Raw genomic sequence first — 19,004 nt, 5'->3', positions numbered from 1 at the left:
CTATACTCTTGCTAGCCCACCTTTCTCCCATTAGTTGCTTAAATCTCACCCTATCTTCCTCCTCAATTTATAAACTTTCATGTCTCTTACTTGCTGTTACTGATTTCCTTTTGTTTCATCTACCTCTTAAACATAGCTACAATTAAATAATTATGACATATCTGTTGCCTCTCTATAAACATGCACATCCTGAAGTCTACCCAGCAACCTTTGCCCACCAATACATAATCCAAGAAACTACTTTCATTATGCGCTACATCATGTCTTGTATATTTATTTATCCTCTTCTTAAAATATGTAATACTTATTACCAAACCTCATTCTATACATAGTTCAATTAAAGGCCCCTCATATTATTATTATTATTATAATCAAGGGGAAGCGCTAAACCCGGAGGATTATACAGCGCCTGGGGGGGGGATGTGGAAGGCATTCAGGCTTAATTCGGGGAACTGGAGCACAGATCCAATTCCCTAAATCAAGAGCCCCTCACCAACATCAAGGAACCTTCCTTGAGGGGAAGGCCCCTCATAATCATTTACCCCTGGCACTCCAGACTCAGCTACCACACCCTCTACAACCTTTTCTGCCACTTTAGCATTCATGTCCCCTACCACAATTACTCCCTTACTTGGCTCCCTAAGCACTCACTTATCTCCTCTACACTTCTCTCTTCTCCAGGTGCATTATTATAATGGGGGAGCACTAAACCCATAGGATTATACAGCACATGTGGGGGATGGAAGTTATTCAGACTCAATTCAGGGAACTGGAGCACAGATCCAATTCCCTAGATCAAGAGCCCCTCACCAGCATCGAGGAACTTCTCTTGAGGGGTCTCCAGGTGCAGAAACACTATAACCCACTTTCCACATCCAGCCTTTATTTTACTCCACATAATCCTTGAAGTTATACATTTATATTCCCGCTCCTGTCATAGCTAATCCATCAACATTATTGTTACTCCTTCCTCTGCTTTAACTCTATTAGAAACCCCTGACCTAATCCCATTTATTTTTCCCCACTGAAACTCTCCTACCCCTTCAGCCTTGTTTCACTCAAGAGCCAGAACATCCAACTTCTTTTGATTCGTAACGTCTACAATCTTCTCATTCTTATCATCCACACTGCATCCACGCACATTCAAACATCCCAAGTTAAAGGTTTTCTTTTTTTTTTATTTTTAATAAGCTATATAAGAGAAGGGGTTATTAACCCATTGCTCCCAGCATTTTAGTTTAATTTTACAACACACATGGGTTACGGAGGAAAGATTCATATTCCACTTCCCCAGGGAGATGAAAGGAAATAATAACAAGAACTAAAGAGAAAAAAAGCAAAGAAAAAACTGATGAGTATGTATACATAAATGTGTTTATGCATGTGTTGTGTGACCTAATCATAAGTTAAAGTAACAAGATATACCTGTTATTTTATGGTTCACGAGACAAAAAGGACACCAGCACTCCTACCAGGAAGTCTGAATAAATGAAGAATAGGTGTAATTGATTATTATTATTATTATTATAATCAAGGGGGAAGCACTAAACCCGTAGGATTATACAGCAGGTGTAATTGAAAATTGCTGTATTAGTGAAACACTAAACCGAAGCGCTGTAGAGCGGGTGCTGCCTGTATTAAAATATCTATTATAATCATAGCTAATCTATTATAATCATAGCTAAGTGCTAAACCTATAATTATTATTATTATAATCAAAAAGAAGCACTAAACTACAAGGGACTAAACCTATAAGGGTCATAGAGCATTGCTAAAACACCTTAAACACATTTAACATCATAAGAAAGTATCATACAGTCTTAAACATTTAAATTATTATTATTATCAAAAAGAAGCACTAAGCCACAAGGGCTATACAGCTTAAACATTTAAAAAATACTGAAAAACTCTAAATTTAGCACTAATAAATTGTAAAAAAAAAAAAAAAAATCATTGGTGCAGATCATTTTTTCAACTTAAACCATAAATTATTATTATAATCATGGGGGAGCGCTAAACCCGTAAGATTATAAGCGCATGTAGGGGGAGGATGGAAGGTATTCAGGCTCAATTCAGGGAACTGGAGCACAGATCCAATTCCCTAGATCAAGAGCCCCTCACCAGCACCAAGGAACCTCCCTTGAGGGGTTAAACCATAAAACCTTAAGTTTTAGTTAGAATATACTCATTTTAATCTTATTTGATTCATGAAAATGCACTTTTTCAATCTAAGATTATTGTTATTATAATCTAAGAAAGTGCTAAACCAACAAGGGTTATACAGCATCAATCTGAAAGAAAATAATTTATTTCAATTTTCAAGATATTGCCATACACACAGGAATTTCAATTTCTTGGTGGCATGCCATAGTTAAGAGATGTCCTCACAATTGTTGATAGTTGATTGATGTGGGTTCGTCGGTGTTGTCCCTGCCTGGGCTTTTCCAGTTGGCGACATGACAAGGCTCACAACAGCGTTATCCTTGTACAGTAAGTCCTCTACTTACAAACACGGTGAGAATCTTCTGCATTGTATCATTAATATGTATATTATGCATAATACAGAAGGTCCCCAACATGTTCGTTAGTTGAAGACGTCCTGTATTATGAATACGTCACCCTGCCTCGGTGGGAGACTGCCAACTTGTTGGAAAAAAAAAAAAAAATAATAGACAATTCAGGAGGTCCCCCAATGTGCTCGTAAGTCGAGGACTTACTGTACTTAGAATATAATAATAATCATGGGAAAGCACTAAACCAGTAGGATTATACAGCACTTGTGGGGGGGGGGGATGACAGGTACCCAGGCTCAATTCAGGGAACCGGAGCACAGATCCAATTCCCTAGAGCAAGAGCCCCTCACCAGCATCAAGGAACCTCCCTTGAAGGGACTGTATTTAGAAACAAGGTTCAAAATCAAGTAGCTATGTCAAGGCCAAATGAAGTTCATTTTCTCATCTATGTTGCTGTTGCTACGCATGGACATGAGGCAGAATATCTTAGCTGAAAGCATTTTAATTCAGAATGGTCCATAGAAAAAAGGGAGAAAGAGGAGGGAGAAGGTGGGAGAGTGAGGGAGGTGTTGTGGAAAGTATTTTTATAATCAAGAACACTAAACCCATAGGAGTCATACATTACATTCATGGAGAGTGCTAAACCAGTAGGGGTCCATACAGCACCTGGAGGAATTTATTATTATCAAGTTAAATTCTAAAACTCATCTGGAGGAACAAGATAAGGATTATATTCCTGGGGATAGTGCTAAACCCATAGGGGTGGTCATACAGTGCCTGGAGATCATTATAATCATAACTAGCCGCTAAACCCATCAGGGTCACACAGCGCTGATAGTGCCTGGGGAATGGGAGGCAATCGGATTCAATCCAAGGAAGGGGAGATAATATTAGACTAAGCAGTAAACCCAAGAGGGTCATGCAGCACTGCAAGGAGGGATGTGCTAAAGAGGAACATACAAGGTTAAGAATATGCAAGGGCCAGCAGTGTAGAATGCTCAAGGTAAAATTAAATCAAAGTTGGTGCAATAGTTAGTAGATAAAAAAGATACTTCTATAAAAAGTTTCTATAAAAAAAAGGTAAAGTCTTCATCAAAGGCAAGGGAGAGCACCTCTAATTCCTTGGATCAAGAGCTCTAAAACATCAAACTTTTGAGATAGGTTGGGATATTTTATTCTTATATTCAAACCTTTCCTGCTGCCTCCCTTCAAGGGTTGTGGTGCCTTAAAGCTGGAAAGATCTTGAATCAAGTTATTTGAACTACTCTATTTCTTCTCTGCCTTGTATCAAACTCTTACATGAATATTATGTCAATGATGAACACCATAAGCACTCCTACTCAAAAAGGAGACTGTCTTAAAAGAGTAGTGTGTTGCATATAATCCTCAAAAAACCTTAATGCAGACCTTTATTATGGTATTAACCCTTTCAGGGTCGATCCCGTTGCATCACGGCTTTGAAGTCAGTGTCGGTCCCGTAGTACACCATGAGCTCAGCTCACTCGGATAAGCTGTGAGCAGTAAATTTGAGCCTAGATATGAAAGAACGTGTATGTGGCAAGCATGCACCTTAAAAAGAAAAAACTGCGACTGTGTTTCTGGTTTAAAATAGCGACTTTGCAGTGTATTTTCATGTGGTTTTTATGGTTGTATTCTCGGTCTGTCTCGTGTGATAGAAAAGAAGATTATTAATATAATAAAAAAGAAGAGCTAAACCCACTAGGTCACACAATGCTACAGGGCAGACAGTAATGCTGATCACAGAATAACAAGGGTGGAAAGGATAACAGAGGTAGACTTAGAAAGGGCCGTGAGGAGTGCTAAAGGAAGTATTATCAAAGTTTAATAAATCAGTTGCAATCTAAGAGGAAGTCTGTGTCAAATTTATTATTATTATAATTATTATTATTATAATTATTATTATTATAATCAAGGGGGGAAGCGCTAAGTCCGTAGGATTATACAGCGCCTGTGGGGAGATGTGAAAGGTATTCAGGCTTAATTCAGGGAACTGGAGCACAGATCCAATTCCCAAGATCAAGAGCCCCTCATCAGCATCAAGGAACCTTCCTTGAGGGAGTCTGTATCAAAGGTGGGGCCATCAGCAAGGAGGGAAGATAAAGTAAGGGTGTTAGAGTGGCGACGATGTCGGACAAAAATTATGTGGGCTCGTTAATAGACAGGACAGTCCAATATAGGATGGAAGAGATATTACAGAAATAGAGATAATTCTGATGGGTTTCAGGACTGAAAGTAGCTTGAGGATGACCTCAAAGTAGCAGAAATATTAAATTTTTGCCGATATTCCAGAGTACACAAATGACATCACTTGTCCGGTAAGTGTCCAATTGGCCAGTCTAATATGCATTTAGGAATGCACTGACATTTATACAATTATTACAATAATGCAGTAGTCTGCATAACAGTAAATCTGTTTTTTGTGCGAATAAAAATTCAAAATGGAAAGCAAGTGTAATATAAGAAGGGCCAGGAAATGTGATAAAGTAAGAGAGAAAATTATATTTTAGTGCCAAGAATGTCTCCATTGTTTATTCTGGACCCTATTTTGAAATAGGCATATCTTGAATTTTGTGTGAAATTGGTCAAATTACCAATGTCTGATCACTTTATTGGGTAATTTAAATAGTTGAATGGGCAGTTTCTCGAGTGCAATTGAAAGAATGGAAGACATGCTAAGAATTTAGTCATCTGGAACACTGCAAGAAGTCTAAAATTGGACTAAAGTGGAAAAATCGTCAATACGTAAATATCACTGACGCAGCAAAATGCAAGAGTGTAATTTCATCAGTTTTCCGTCAAATTTTGTACTTTTTTGTTTTATTGTCTTCAGAAAAACATTCTCTGATTTCACAACAAAAAGTCATTTTTTTTTTAAATTACCGAGATCCTGAGAGCAGGTTTGAGAGCAAGGGTCTCGACCCTGAAGGAGCAAAAGATCTATCAAATTCAAATTTCTTGATTCCAATAGTAAATACTCACCTTATCTGATCACAATGCAGACCATATGCACACCAATTATGCTTCAGTATTGAAAAAATGTAAAAGGACATATATGTATATATAATAATTTACCAGTAGGGTCAATTAAAGCAAATGGTAATAAAATTTTGTTTTATATTACAGTTTTCTGTTAGGTGGGCTAGCAAGTCTCACGTCTGTGGTTCGTGTTTGCTAACTCATCTTTACAATATCTACAACACAAGGCAAGAAGGATGCATGTTCCCATATTTACAAACCTGTGATAATTTATCTTTTAGAAATTTGTCACCGTTAATTTTGCAGTTTTCCACTACCACGAGAATGCTCAAATTTAGCTCATTATTAGTAACATGGTTTTATCGTGAACAATAAATAACACCTATTAAATTAAACTCTTCTTTAATATTAATAGTAAGAAACAATTTTATGAAAGAAGTCACTTGAGATTTAGCCTACAATGAGGAGTCCATCTTCAGTGAAGACGTGTGCTGGAACCTCCAAGTTAAGTGGTGCAGGACCTTTACGGATGCGGCCAGATGCATCATAATGAGAACCATGGCACGGGCAGTAATATCCACCAAATTCACCTGGAATTATATGACAAATCAAGATAATATTTTAGAATATTTTTGAGTACAATATACAGCAGGGCCCTACTGATATGGCAGGTTACGTTCCTGGCTACTGCCGGCCGGAAAGCAGAATGCCATTTTTTCCACTTTTTTTTTTTTTAACATGTCAGCCTTTTCCCACCGAGGCAGAGGCGCTCAGATACGACAGTTTAGACGTCACTCCAAACAGCCAATATCGCAAACCCCTTTTAGAGTGCAGGCATTGTACTTCCCACCTCCAGGACTCTAAGTCCAGCTAACCAGATATTATAATCAAAACTAAGCACTAAACCCACAAGGGTCATAAACCAAGATAAAAAAAATTAACAAATTTTTTTATATTTTGAGTGGGGGAGGGGAAAGCATATAAATGGCAGCAAGTCAAATTTTGTATGCGACTTAAAATTTCAAATATCTAGAATAAAGGTGTACAATTATGCAATAGCAAAAACTAAATACTATAGTAATTATCAACCAGTATCATCCTTCATTAATTAAAAACTAATTTAATATGTAATACAAACTTACCAGCATCTGCAATTGGTACACAACCAAGATGGGTGCACACCCCAAGAACAATTAGCCACTTGGGATCTGTGCAGCGATCAGAGTCATGTTGTGGGTCACGTAAACTGCTCACATCCACATTAGCCTCAGTTTCGATTTCTGTATCTGTCCTGTAATAGAATTTTTTTATTGGAACATGTAGACATGCCATTAATTGTATTTTTAGAGGTAGCCAATATAGAATATTTTCACAGGAGAAAACACCTCGTATATCCCCCTAACCTTTTTACGTATGAATATTAACATCACTGTCTCCTACAATTACTATCTCTGGTTACCCTATCTTCCAACAAAATCAACCTCCCCCATCTAGTTTTCTTTAATATTGGTTCAACAGGGGCTGAGTATGTGCACATGTTATCTATGTCTCCTTTTAAAGTCTGCAGGACTTGTGCTAATATAAAATTCCATATATAATATACAGGGCCAGCAGTTCATGAATAAACAATCTGGGTGTTCAGCTATCATGACAGCAATAGGATCACTGAACACCAATTCATACTGTTCAAGGTTTTCCTTACTTCTTTAGAGTATGAATATTCAGTATAGGGACAATACATACAGACTTCTAACTTGGATTTTGTACATGAAAAAAACATTTTGTATTTTCCAAATTTCTTGAAAGTTTTTTTGTTCCATTTGTGTTTCTTCTATCTGGTATCTACGCCAAAGCTACTGTTCTATAGTACTATTTTCTTGCATAGATTTCCTTGTGATAGATGTCGTTTATTAAGCAGTTCCATGACCCTATTCCTCTATAGAGTCGTGTCCATTCATGGTATGATCACTTTTCATGTTTTCTCGGTGGGGCATATTTTATGTTGACCTTGTATGCTTTTGCATTTAGCTTTTTTATTATCTAATGCTGCCACTAAAATCATTCAATTGTTCTCTGACAATTTCAGGCAAATATTTAACAAAGCTTGCTATACACCTTCCTACAACCCTGATTTAAACTTGTTTATTGAAAATGCAGTATACGTATCTATCTGGCTTCATTCAAACCTGTTTAAAACAAAATACAGTGGAACCTCAAAAATTGAACGTATCACATATCAAACGTTTCGAAAATAGGACCATTTTTTCGGACAGTGTCCCTATTAACGAACGCGCCCCTATTTTCGGACCGCCGGGTACGGGACCTGTCTGCCGCCCGCTCTGTCCTCGTCCCCCGCAGGCGCCGTGAGCAGTCTAGCTTTGTTTATGCTTGAGTGAACACTAACCTGCGCTCTCATTCACGCATTTTACGATTATTTCGTTGTGTTTAGTGCTTGTGGGACTGTGAAATAAGCTGCCATGGGCCCAAAGAAACTTGCTAGTGGTACCCCTGTGGTAAAGAAAGTGAGAAACACCATAGATGTGAAGAAGGAAATAATACAGATGTATGAGAGTGGTGTGAGACTTGTTGAGCTTGCCAGGATGTATGGGAAAAACAAGTCAACCATCGGTTCGGTTCTATCCTGTCAAAGAAAGAACAAATCAAGGAAGCTGATGTTGCGAAAGGTGTTAATACGTATAGGGAGTGGATGAGGTGCCTTCTTCAAAGATTAAGGAGATTTGTGTCAAGTGGAATGATGTCCAAATGTTTGTGCAGAAGTACCACCCTGAGCAAGCTGAAACAAGCCATCTTTGTAACAAGTTCAGTGACAGAACCATGTCCCATTTTAGGGAAATGTTAGAGGCACCAGAAACAGAGGACTGTGGACAGTTATTTTGTGAGACAGGGGTCCAGTGACACTCAAGCTGGTCCTAGTGGCATTAAAAGACAGAAGGGAAGTAACCCCAAAGAGGGCTTTACCTGAAGTCCTCATGGAGGGGTATTCTCCTTCCAAACACTAACCCCAACTCCCTCTCTCCTCCTCCCTATCTTCCAGATGCCATCACCAATCTTCAATAAAGGTAAGTAAATGATAATGGGAGCCCTTTGATTGAACTTTGTATAGAAAGGGGTTTAGTTATAGGTAATACATATTTTAAGAAAAAGAGGATAAATAAGTATACACGATATGATGTAGGGCGAAATGACAGTAGTTTGTTGGATTATGTATTGGTAGATAAAAGACTGTCGAGTAGACTTCAGGATGTACATGTTTATAGAGGGGCCACAGATATATCAGATCACTTTCTAGTTGTAGCTACACTGAGAGTAAAAGGTAGATGGGATACAAGGAGAATAGAAGCATCAGGGAAGAGAGAGGTGAAGGTTTATAAACTAAAAGAGGAGGCAGTTAGGGTAAGATATAAACAGCTATTGGAGGATAGATGGGCTAATGAGAGCATAGGCAATGGGGTCGAAGAGGTATGGGGTAGGTTTAAAAATGTAGTGTTAGAGTGTTCAGCAGAAGTTTGTGGTTACAGGAAAGTGGGTGCAGGAGGGAAGAGGAGCGATTGGTGGAATGATGATGTAAAGAGAGTAGTAAGGGAGAAAAAGTTAGCATATGAGAAGTTTTTACAAAGTAGAAGTGATGCAAGGAGGGAAGAGTATATGGAGAAAAAGAGAGAAGTTAAGAGAGTGGTGAAGCAATGTAAAAAGAGAGCAAATGAGAGAGTGGGTGAGATGTTATCAACAAATTTTGTTGAAAATAAGAAAAAGTTTTGGAGTGAGATTAACAAGTTAAGAAAGCCTAGAGAACAAATGGATTTGTCAGTTAAAAATAGGAGAGGAGAGTTATTAAATGGAGAGTTAGAGGTATTGGGAAGATGGAAGGAATATTTTGAGGAATTGTTAAATGTTGATGAAGATAGGGAAGCTGTGATTTCGTGTATAGGGCAAGGAGGAATAACATCTTGTAGGAGTGAGGAAGAGCCAGTTGTGAGTGTGGGGGAAGTTCGTGAGGCAGTAGGTAAAATGAAAGGGGGTAAGGCAGCCGGGATTGATGGGATAAAGATAGAAATGTTAAAAGCAGGTGGGGATATACTTTTGGAGTGGTTGGTGCAATTATTTAATAAATGTATGGAAGAGGGTAAGGTACCTAGGGATTGGCAGAGAGCATGCATAGTTCCTTTGTATAAAGGCAAAGGGGATAAAAGAGAGTGCAAAAATTATAGGGGGATAAGTCTGTTGAGTGTACCTGGTAAAGTGTATGGTAGAGTTATAATTGAAAGAATTAAGAGTAAGACGGAGAATAGGATAGCAGATGAACAAGGAGGCTTTAGGAAAGGTAGGGGGTGTGTGGACCAGGTGTTTACAGTGAAACATATAAGTGAACAGTATTTAGATAAGGCTAAAGAGGTCTTTGTGGCATTTATGGATTTGGAAAAGGCGTATGACAGGGTGGATAGGGGGGCAATGTGGCAGATGTTGCAAGTGTATGGTGTAGGAGGTAGGTTACTGAAAGCAGTGAAGAGTTTTTACGAGGATAGTGAGGCTCAAGTTAGAGTATGTAGGAAAGAGGGAAATTTTTTCCCAGTAAAAGTAGGCCTTAGACAAGGATGTGTGATGTCTCCGTGGTTGTTTAATATATTTATAGATGGGGTTGTAAGAGAAGTAAATGCGAGGGTCTTGGCAAGAGGCGTGGAGTTAAAAGATAAAGAATCACACACAAAGTGGGAGTTGTCACAGCTGCTCTTTGCTGATGACACTGTGCTCTTGGGAGATTCTGAAGAGAAGTTGCAGAGATTGGTGGATGAATTTGGTAGGGTGTGCAAAAGAAGAAAATTAAAGGTGAATACAGGAAAGAGTAAGGTTATGAGGATAACAAAAAGATTAGGTGATGAAAGATTGAATATCAGATTGGAGGGAGAGAGTATGGAGGAGGTGAACGTATTCAGATATTTGGGAGTGGACGTGTCAGCGGATGGGTCTATGAAAGATGAGGTGAATCATAGAATTGATGAGGGAAAAAGAGTGAGTGGTGCACTTAGGAGTCTGTGGAGACAAAGAACTTTGTCCTTGGAGGCAAAGAGGGGAATGTATGAGAGTATAGTTTTACCAACGCTCTTATATGGGTGTGAAGCGTGGGTGATGAATGTTGCAGCGAGGAGAAGGCTGGAGGCAGTGGAGATGTCATGTCTGAGGGCAATGTGTGGTGTGAATATAATGCAGAGAATTCGTAGTTTGGAAGTTAGGAGGAGGTGCGGGATTACCAAAACTGTTGTCCAGAGGGCTGAGGAAGGGTTGTTGAGGTGGTTCGGACATGTAGAGAGAATGGAGCGAAACAGAATGACTTCAAGAGTGTATCAGTCTGTAGTGGAAGGAAGGCGGGGTAGGGGTCGGCCTAGGAAGGGTTGGAGGGAGGGGGTAAAGAAGGTTTTGTGTGCGAGGGGCTTGGACTTCCAGCAGGCATGCGTGAGCGTGTTTGATAGGAGTGAATGGAGACAAATGGTTTTTAATACTTGACGTGCTGTTGGAGTGTGAGCAAAGTAACATTTATGAAGGGATTCAGGGAAACCGGCAGGCCGGACTTGAGTCCTGGAGATGGGAAGTACAGTGCCTGCACTCTGAAGGAGGGGTGTTAATGTTGCAGTTTAAAAACTGTAGTGTAAAGCACCCTTCTGGCAAGACAGTGATGGAGTGAATGATGGTGAAAGTTTTTCTTTTTCGGGCCACCCTGCCTTGGTGGGAATCGGCCGGTGTGATAATAATAAAAAAAAAAAATGTTATTTTATATATATTACTATGTATAATTAAAAACTATAGTATTTGTTGTATGTAAAACTGTAATTAATCTCTATAAAATGTATTTTTTGTGTGAATATTTTTGGGTTTCTGGAATGGATTAAATGTATTTCCATTATTTCTTATGGGAAATATTGCTTCAAATTTCAGACTTTTCGAATTCAGAACTAGCTCCTGGAACGGACTAAGTTCAATTTTTGAGGTTCCACTGTACAATATATCATATCAGAGCAAATCACAGTTAGTATTTTATAAACATTCAGTTCAATCTTCCATCAAAGCATTACCTGTGTCTAATAAAAAGAGGTTTGCCTCTCCACTTGAACGTGACAGATTTTCCTTCGGGAATGTCAGCCAACTTTATTTCAATCTTTGCCATGGCCAGTACATCAGCAGAAGCAGACATGTTGGAGACAAATTCTGTAACTACTGTCTTAGCACAGTACATCCCAGCAACAGTGCCACCTAAAAAAAATTATTTTATGAAACGATACACAGTGTTCATGCAATAAAACGAATTCAAAAGAAGAGATTGCAAGTACACATACCTTCAGGACATCTTTGGTATACAATTGGTTAGTAATCACCATTTTTTTTTTCTTTCCTTATGCCCCCTTTTTAATAGTCTTGTTCTAAGAACAGGCAATTTCAATAACCATAAAGTGGAATTTCTTCACCAAAGTTCCATGTCTTCATGGAACATGCACGTCCAGCAAAGATTCTGTACGAGATGTGACCAAGCCATGGCTTGGTGCGGACTGTCTATTCATTCAATGAAACTTTACACATTATCTAAGTATGCTTCCTGTTCCGGATATTGTCTCATGGAGCAGCACTGAATGAGCAGTCACATGCAGCACCTAAACCATAGTGTGATCAAGCTTGTTCTACATAATGCTTCCTGCTTCCAGGGGGGCTCATTCACCACTAATTACAGTATAGGGTATTTGAAAATATAAGCAGGTATAAGATCAGGTTCTAATTGTACTCATTATTACTGCACACTTCACAAAAAAATGTAATCCCTAAATATTAACAACAGCTTATGAAATCCTTTTTTGGGGAGTAAGGTCATACCAGTAGATATTTTAATGCAGAATATATTGTCGAGTATTTGACATGTGGTAAATACTTTAGACAGGTTAGAGTGAAATTTTGCTATAGATGTGCTTCAGACCAAAATGGGCAAGGGTCCTAAAAATATGGCACTTTGAAAAACTGACATCTGATCAAAACTTTGTATAAATGGCTACTTTATAATAAACTGCAATAAAGGAAAAATAGTCAAAAAAAAATAATTTAAATTCTTCATAGTACATATACTATCATACTAGCAGTATCGTGAATCATACCCAAAAGCTAGTAACAGTAACCAAAAATCTTAAATTACATCCTAATCACAATAATACATGAAAGCCAGAAAATATAACTTAAACAACTAAAAATTCAATGTGCAGTCAAGATAAAAATTTTACATTCAATGCATAAAAATAAGGAAAGAGGTATACAATTTATACTTACTAGGTTCAACAGAAAATCAGTTATCTGCCTACACTATAAAAGGGTTGAACAAATATTTTAAATATGGTACCATCTATTTAACTCGTAAACGGTCCGAACGTATATATACGTTTTTTCAACATTTGAAAGTATGTAAAAAATGTAGATCTTCTTTTTGTTTCTTTACATTTGAAAATGTGTAAAAAAACTTTGATCTACTTTCTTTTTTTTTGTTATATTTGAAAATATGTAAAAAAAACGTAGATCTACTTTTGTACCACTACACGTGAACGTAGATCTGCTTGGACCGTTTACGGGTTAAGTGAACTAAAACGTAAGTATGCCTGGGACACCAAAGTTTCTCAGTACAGTACTGATAGGAAAAAACTTCTCCCCAAAATTATGAGTTTTAACACACATGCTAGTAGAAAGCTAGAGCAATTCTTATTTACTAAAGCACAGTTCATATATAAATTATTTCTGTATAAATTACAAGAATACCTTTAAAAACTATTTATGAAGATTCACATTTTGTAACACTCCCCCCTCTCACAGTGCGATTCGTAGAGGTGCCTATCTTTCTACTTTAACCCTTTGACTGTCGCAAGCTCCTTTCTGAAACTGTCATTCTATGTCGCAAAATTTTTGAGAAAAAAAAAAATTTCTTATGATAGAGAATCTTTTCCTGATGGTAGCGACACCAAAAGTACGAAATTTGGTTGAAAACTCACGGAATTACTCTCCCGCGAAGTTAGCGGTCTCGGCGACATACAGTGGACCCCAGAGTTTCATGATTAATCTGTTCCAGAGAGCCCGCTGAAGGTCGAAATTCACTAAACTCTAAACCATTTTCCCCATAAGAAATAATGGAAATAAAATTAATCCGTTCCAGACACCCAAAAATATTAAAATATTTTTTTTCAAATTAAATAAAGATTTACATAATGAAAACAATCAGAAATCAAGTAGTACATGCATTTAAAATAAATAATAATAACATTACACTTACCTTTACTGAAGACTTCTGGGTGGATGGAAGATGGGAGGTGGTGATAGGAGGAAGGTGTACACTATTGTCTGGAAGGAGAATCTCCTTCCATTAGGACTTTAGGTAGCAAGTCCTTATCTGGGGTTACTTCCCTTCTTTTAATGCCACTGGGAACAACTTGAGAGTCACTGGACCCCTGGTGCACAAAATATCTATCCAGAGAGGTCTTTTTCTGGCGTTTCTTTAAGATTTTCCTAAAGTGGGACACAACAGTCATTGTACATGTTGCAGATACGGCTTGTTTCAGCTTGGTCAGGGCGATACTTTTCAACAAAGCTTTGCAACTCATTCCACACACGTCCTTAATCACTGAAGAAGGCACCTCATCCACTCCATCTTCCTTCTTCTCTGAAGAAAGTTCCTCGGCTGTGGTCTGATGCTGTTCCAGTTGAAGCTCTTCCAGTTCGTCAGCGGTTAGCTCTTCCCTGTGGTCCTCCACCAAATCTTCCACATCCCCGTCACTCACTTTATTTACCAAAGGGCTTGCACTAGCTTTCCTTGGGTCCATGATGACTTATTTAGCAGTTGCAAGCACAAAAAACAATGGATTATTATGAAATGTATTGTATGAACCCGCGGGGTGATGGTCACGTGTTGGTAAACAATGGCACACTGAGCGTGAATGGCGTGGGAGACTGGCTTTGTGTGCGCGGTGACGGGCGGATGGGTACCAGACGGTCGCCGAAACACGAGTTTTTTCATGAAACTCAAGGCCAAATTTTTCCCAAAAAAACTCGCCGAAGGTCGAATTTCGCGAAAGTCGAGGGTGCCGAAACTCGGTGGTCCACTGTATATGCATCAGCAATTTCGCCAACTTTGAGCCCTGTTTTTGGCCAATTCTGTTGTTCCAGTTGTCCAAACTCATAGCTATTTCTTTAGAACTCCATTTTTTCTATCTGTTGAGTAAAAGAAACCTCCCATTTACCGATCTGAACTACCCAATAAAGTGGTCAGAAATTGGCAATTTGGCCAATTTCACACAAATTAAAGAAGATGCCAATTTCAAAATAGGGTCCAGAATAAACAATGTAGACATTCTTGGCACTAAAATAACATATCCTCTGTTCATTAGTCATGTCTCTAGGCCCCTCTTATATTACTATTGCTTTCTATTTTGATTTTTTATTCATACAATAAATACAAAATTTACAGTTATGCAGACTACTGCATTATTGTAAAAATGGTATAAATAATATCAGTGCACTAGTGAAAGAATATTAGACTCCCCAGTTGATGTGTATTGGACGTGTGGTGTTATTTGCCTACTCTTGAACATCGGTAAAAATCGAACATTTCCGCTACTTTGAGCTCAATTTCAAGGTCGTTTTCATTGTGAAACTAATCAAAATCATCTCTATTTCTGTAATATGTTTTTTTTCATGAAAACAACAATACAATGATAAATACTATACGAAAATACACAGCAAAGTCGGCGTTTTAATCCAAAAAAACGGTCAGGTTTTTTTCTCATTATGCACTGTGTGCTGCAGGATTTTTTTTTATGTGGTGCACACTGACCACACACCCTCTCTCTCAGATGTGGGCCTACCAGCTTTCTCCTGCTTGATTTGAAGCCGCTAGAATTTATGCGTATAAATACGTCCAAAACAGTAGCATGTAAGACGTATATATACGACCAAAACAGTCAAAGGGTTAATACAGCTTGGACATCTGGTTAATCCTGGCATCCAGTTAACAGCTGTATGGTTACAAAGGCAACCACTACAGTATAACAATGAATTATTAACAAGTTTTACTGCTGTACAGTATTGCGTACTGAATTATTAACAAGTTTTTTAACGTTAACCAATATTAATTTTTCCAACACACCGTGTGTGTTAATGTCAACTTCTTAATGCTTATAAATCCACTCACAAATGTCTAATTTATATCAGTTCAAAAATGGATTATGTATAACTATGGATTTGTCTAAATGCATAGTAATGCACATAAATCATTAACATATTTAAGCATCTGCAGATAATAAATATACTTAATAATTATCCTCCTACTAGCATAGAGTAACAAGGTAGCAGACATGATACAAAATTTCTTACCTCCAGCAAGCAGGTATGTGAAAGATTTTCGGGCAGTTTCTGATTCACCAGCTTTGACATGGGTATCCTTAACAGAATTACGTCGATATGCACTAAAGTCTGGTACTTTGATATCCGTATGGGCATATCGTATTTGAGAGCTTGCTGAAACAGAAAATCTGTATGAATTGTTATAGACAACTTAAATAATTACAGACCATAGTTATGTAAGCCTGAATAAAAAAAAAATACCTTCCCAAAAATTAAACAAAAGCCTATTTAGGTTAGAACATTATGCCTAAACAAAATAACAGTAAAAATAACTTTGCAATGTTGATAAGTTGAAAAATCAATGGCAAACCAGAAGGGAAGTGTGTGCAATACCAGGTATGATACTGTACTTGCCAAATATCCCATTAGAGATTATTTTTTTTTTTTTTTTTTTTTTTTTTTTTATTATCACACCAGCCGATTCCCACCAAGGCAGGGTGGCCCGAAAAAGAAAAACTTTCACCATCATTCACTCCATCACTGTCTTGCCAGAAGGGTGCTTTACACTACAGTTTTTAAACTGCAACATTAACACCCCTCCTTCAGAGTGCAGGCACTGTACTTCCCATCTCCAGGACTCAAGTCCGGCCTGCCGGTTTCCCTGAATCCCTTCATAAATGTTACTTTGCTCACACTCCAACAGCACGTCAAGTATTAAAAACCATTTGTCTCCATTCACTCCTATCAAACACGCTCACGCATGCCTGCTGGAAGTCCAAGCCCCTCGCACACAAAACCTCCTTTACCCCCTCCCTCCAACCCTTCCTAGGCCGACCCCTACCCCGCCTTCCTTCCACTACAGACTGATACACTCTTGAAGTCATTCTATTTCGCTCCATTCTCTCTACATGTCCGAACCACCTCAACAACCCTTCCTCAGCCCTCTGGACAACAGTTTTGGTAATCCCGCACCTCCTCCTAACTTCCAAACTACGAATTCTCTGCATTATATTCACACCACACATTGCCCTCAGACATGACATCTCCACTGCCTCCAGCCTTCTCCTCGCTGCAACATTCATCACCCACGCTTCACACCCATATAAGAGCGTTGGTAAAACTATACTCTCATACATTCCCCTCTTTGCCTCCAAGGACAAAGTTCTCTGTCTCCACAGACTCCTAAGTGCACCACTCACTCTTTTTCCCTCATCAATTCTATGATTCACCTCATCTTTCATAGACCCATCCGCTGACACGTCCACTCCCAAATATCTGAATACGTTCACCTCCTCCATACTCTCTCCCTCCAATCTGATATTCAATCTTTCATCACCTAATCTTTTTGTTATCCTCATAACCTTACTCTTTCCTGTATTCACCTTTAATTTTCTTCTTTTGCACACCCTACCAAATTCATCCACCAATCTCTGCAACTTCTCTTCAGAATCTCCCAAGAGCACAGTGTCATCAGCAAAGAGCAGCTGTGACAACTCCCACTTTGTGTGTGATTCTTTATCTTTTAACTCCACGCCTCTTGCCAAGACCCTCGCATTTACTTCTCTTACAACCCCATCTATAAATATATTAAACAACCACGGTGACATCACACATCCTTGTCTAAGGCCTACTTTTACTGGGAAAAAATTTCCCTCTTTCCTACATACTCTAACTTGAGCCTCACTATCCTCGTAAAAACTCTTCACTGCTTTCAGTAACCTACCTCCTACACCATACACTTGCAACATCTGCCACATTGCCCCCCTATCCACCCTGTCATACGCCTTTTCCAAATCCATAAATGCCACAAAGACCTCTTTAGCCTTATCTAAATACTGTTCACTTATATGTTTCACTGTAAACACCTGGTCCACACACCCCCTACCTTTCCTAAAGCCTCCTTGTTCATCTGCTATCCTATTCTCCGTCTTACTCTTAATTCTTTCAATTATAACTCTACCATACACTTTACCAGGTACACTCAACAGACTTATCCCCCTATAATTTTTGCACTCTCTTTTATCCCCTTTGCCTTTATACAAAGGAACTATGCATGCTCTCTGCCAATCCCTAGGTACCTTACCCTCTTCCATACAAGTCCGGCCTGCCGGTTTCCCTGAATCCCTTCATAAATGTTACTTTGCTCACACTCCAACAGCACGTCAAGTATTAAAAACCAAAACTATATCCCCACCTGCTTTTAACATTTCTATCTTTATCCCATCAATCCCGGCTGCCTTACCCCCTTTCATTTTACCTACTGCCTCACGAACTTCCCCCACACTCACAACTGGCTCTTCCTCACTCCTACAAGATGTTATTCCTCCTTGCCCTATACACGAAATCACAGCTTCCCTATCTTCATCAACATTTAACAATTCCTCAAAATATTCCTTCCATCTTCCCAATACCTCTAACTCTCCATTTAATAACTCTCCTCTCCTATTTTTAACTGACAAATCCATTTGTTCTCTAGGCTTTCTTAACTTGTTAATCTCACTCCAAAACTTTTTCTTATTTTCAACAAAATTTGTTGATAACATCTCACCCACTCTCTCATTTGCTCTCTTTTTACATTGCTTCACCACTCTCTTAACTTCTCTCTTTTTCTCCATATACTCTTCCCTCCTTGCATCACTTCTACTTTGTAAAAACTTCTCATATGCTAACTTTTTCTCCCTTACTACTCTCTTTACATCATCATTCCACCAATCGCTCCTCTTCCCTCCTGCACCCACTTTCCTGTAACCACAAACTTCTGCTGAACACTCTAACACTACATTTTTAAACCTACCCCATACCTCTTCGACCCCATTGCCTATGCTCTCATTAGCCCATCTATCCTCCAATAGCTGTTTATATCTTACCCTAACTGCCTCCTCTTTTAGTTTATAAACCTTCACCTCTCTCTTCCCTGATGCTTCTATTCTCCTTGTATCCCATCTACCTTTTACTCTCAGTGTAGCTACAACTAGAAAGTGATCTGATATATCTGTGGCCCCTCTATAAACATGTACATCCTGAAGTCTACTCAACAGTCTTTTATCTACCAATACATAATCCAACAAACTACTGTCATTTCGCCCTACATCATATCGTGTATACTTATTTATCCTCTTT

General features: G+C 38.6%; 1 protein-coding gene across 1 annotated transcript; it reads right to left on the bottom strand.

The window, feature by feature from the left end:
* Nucleotides 1-5,631: 5,631 nt before the first annotated feature.
* LOC128697374 (cytochrome b-c1 complex subunit Rieske, mitochondrial-like) lies at nt 5,632-16,058 on the bottom strand (the record flags this gene model as incomplete). The annotated part of the gene is given in 4 exon segments (XM_070080781.1): nt 5,632-6,100; nt 6,653-6,801; nt 11,597-11,774; nt 15,915-16,058. Coding segments are annotated over 4 exon segments (611 nt in total), but the record flags the coding sequence as incomplete, so codon positions are not given.
* Between the last annotated feature and the right edge of the window lie 2,946 nt (nt 16,059-19,004).

Source organism: Cherax quadricarinatus, unplaced genomic scaffold (genome assembly GCF_038502225.1).
Source record: "Cherax quadricarinatus isolate ZL_2023a unplaced genomic scaffold, ASM3850222v1 Contig950, whole genome shotgun sequence".
Classification (NCBI taxonomy): domain Eukaryota; kingdom Metazoa; phylum Arthropoda; class Malacostraca; order Decapoda; family Parastacidae; genus Cherax; species Cherax quadricarinatus.
The sequence above is the reverse complement of the archived record's forward strand: the minus strand, read 5'-3'. Positions and strand labels throughout refer to the sequence as shown.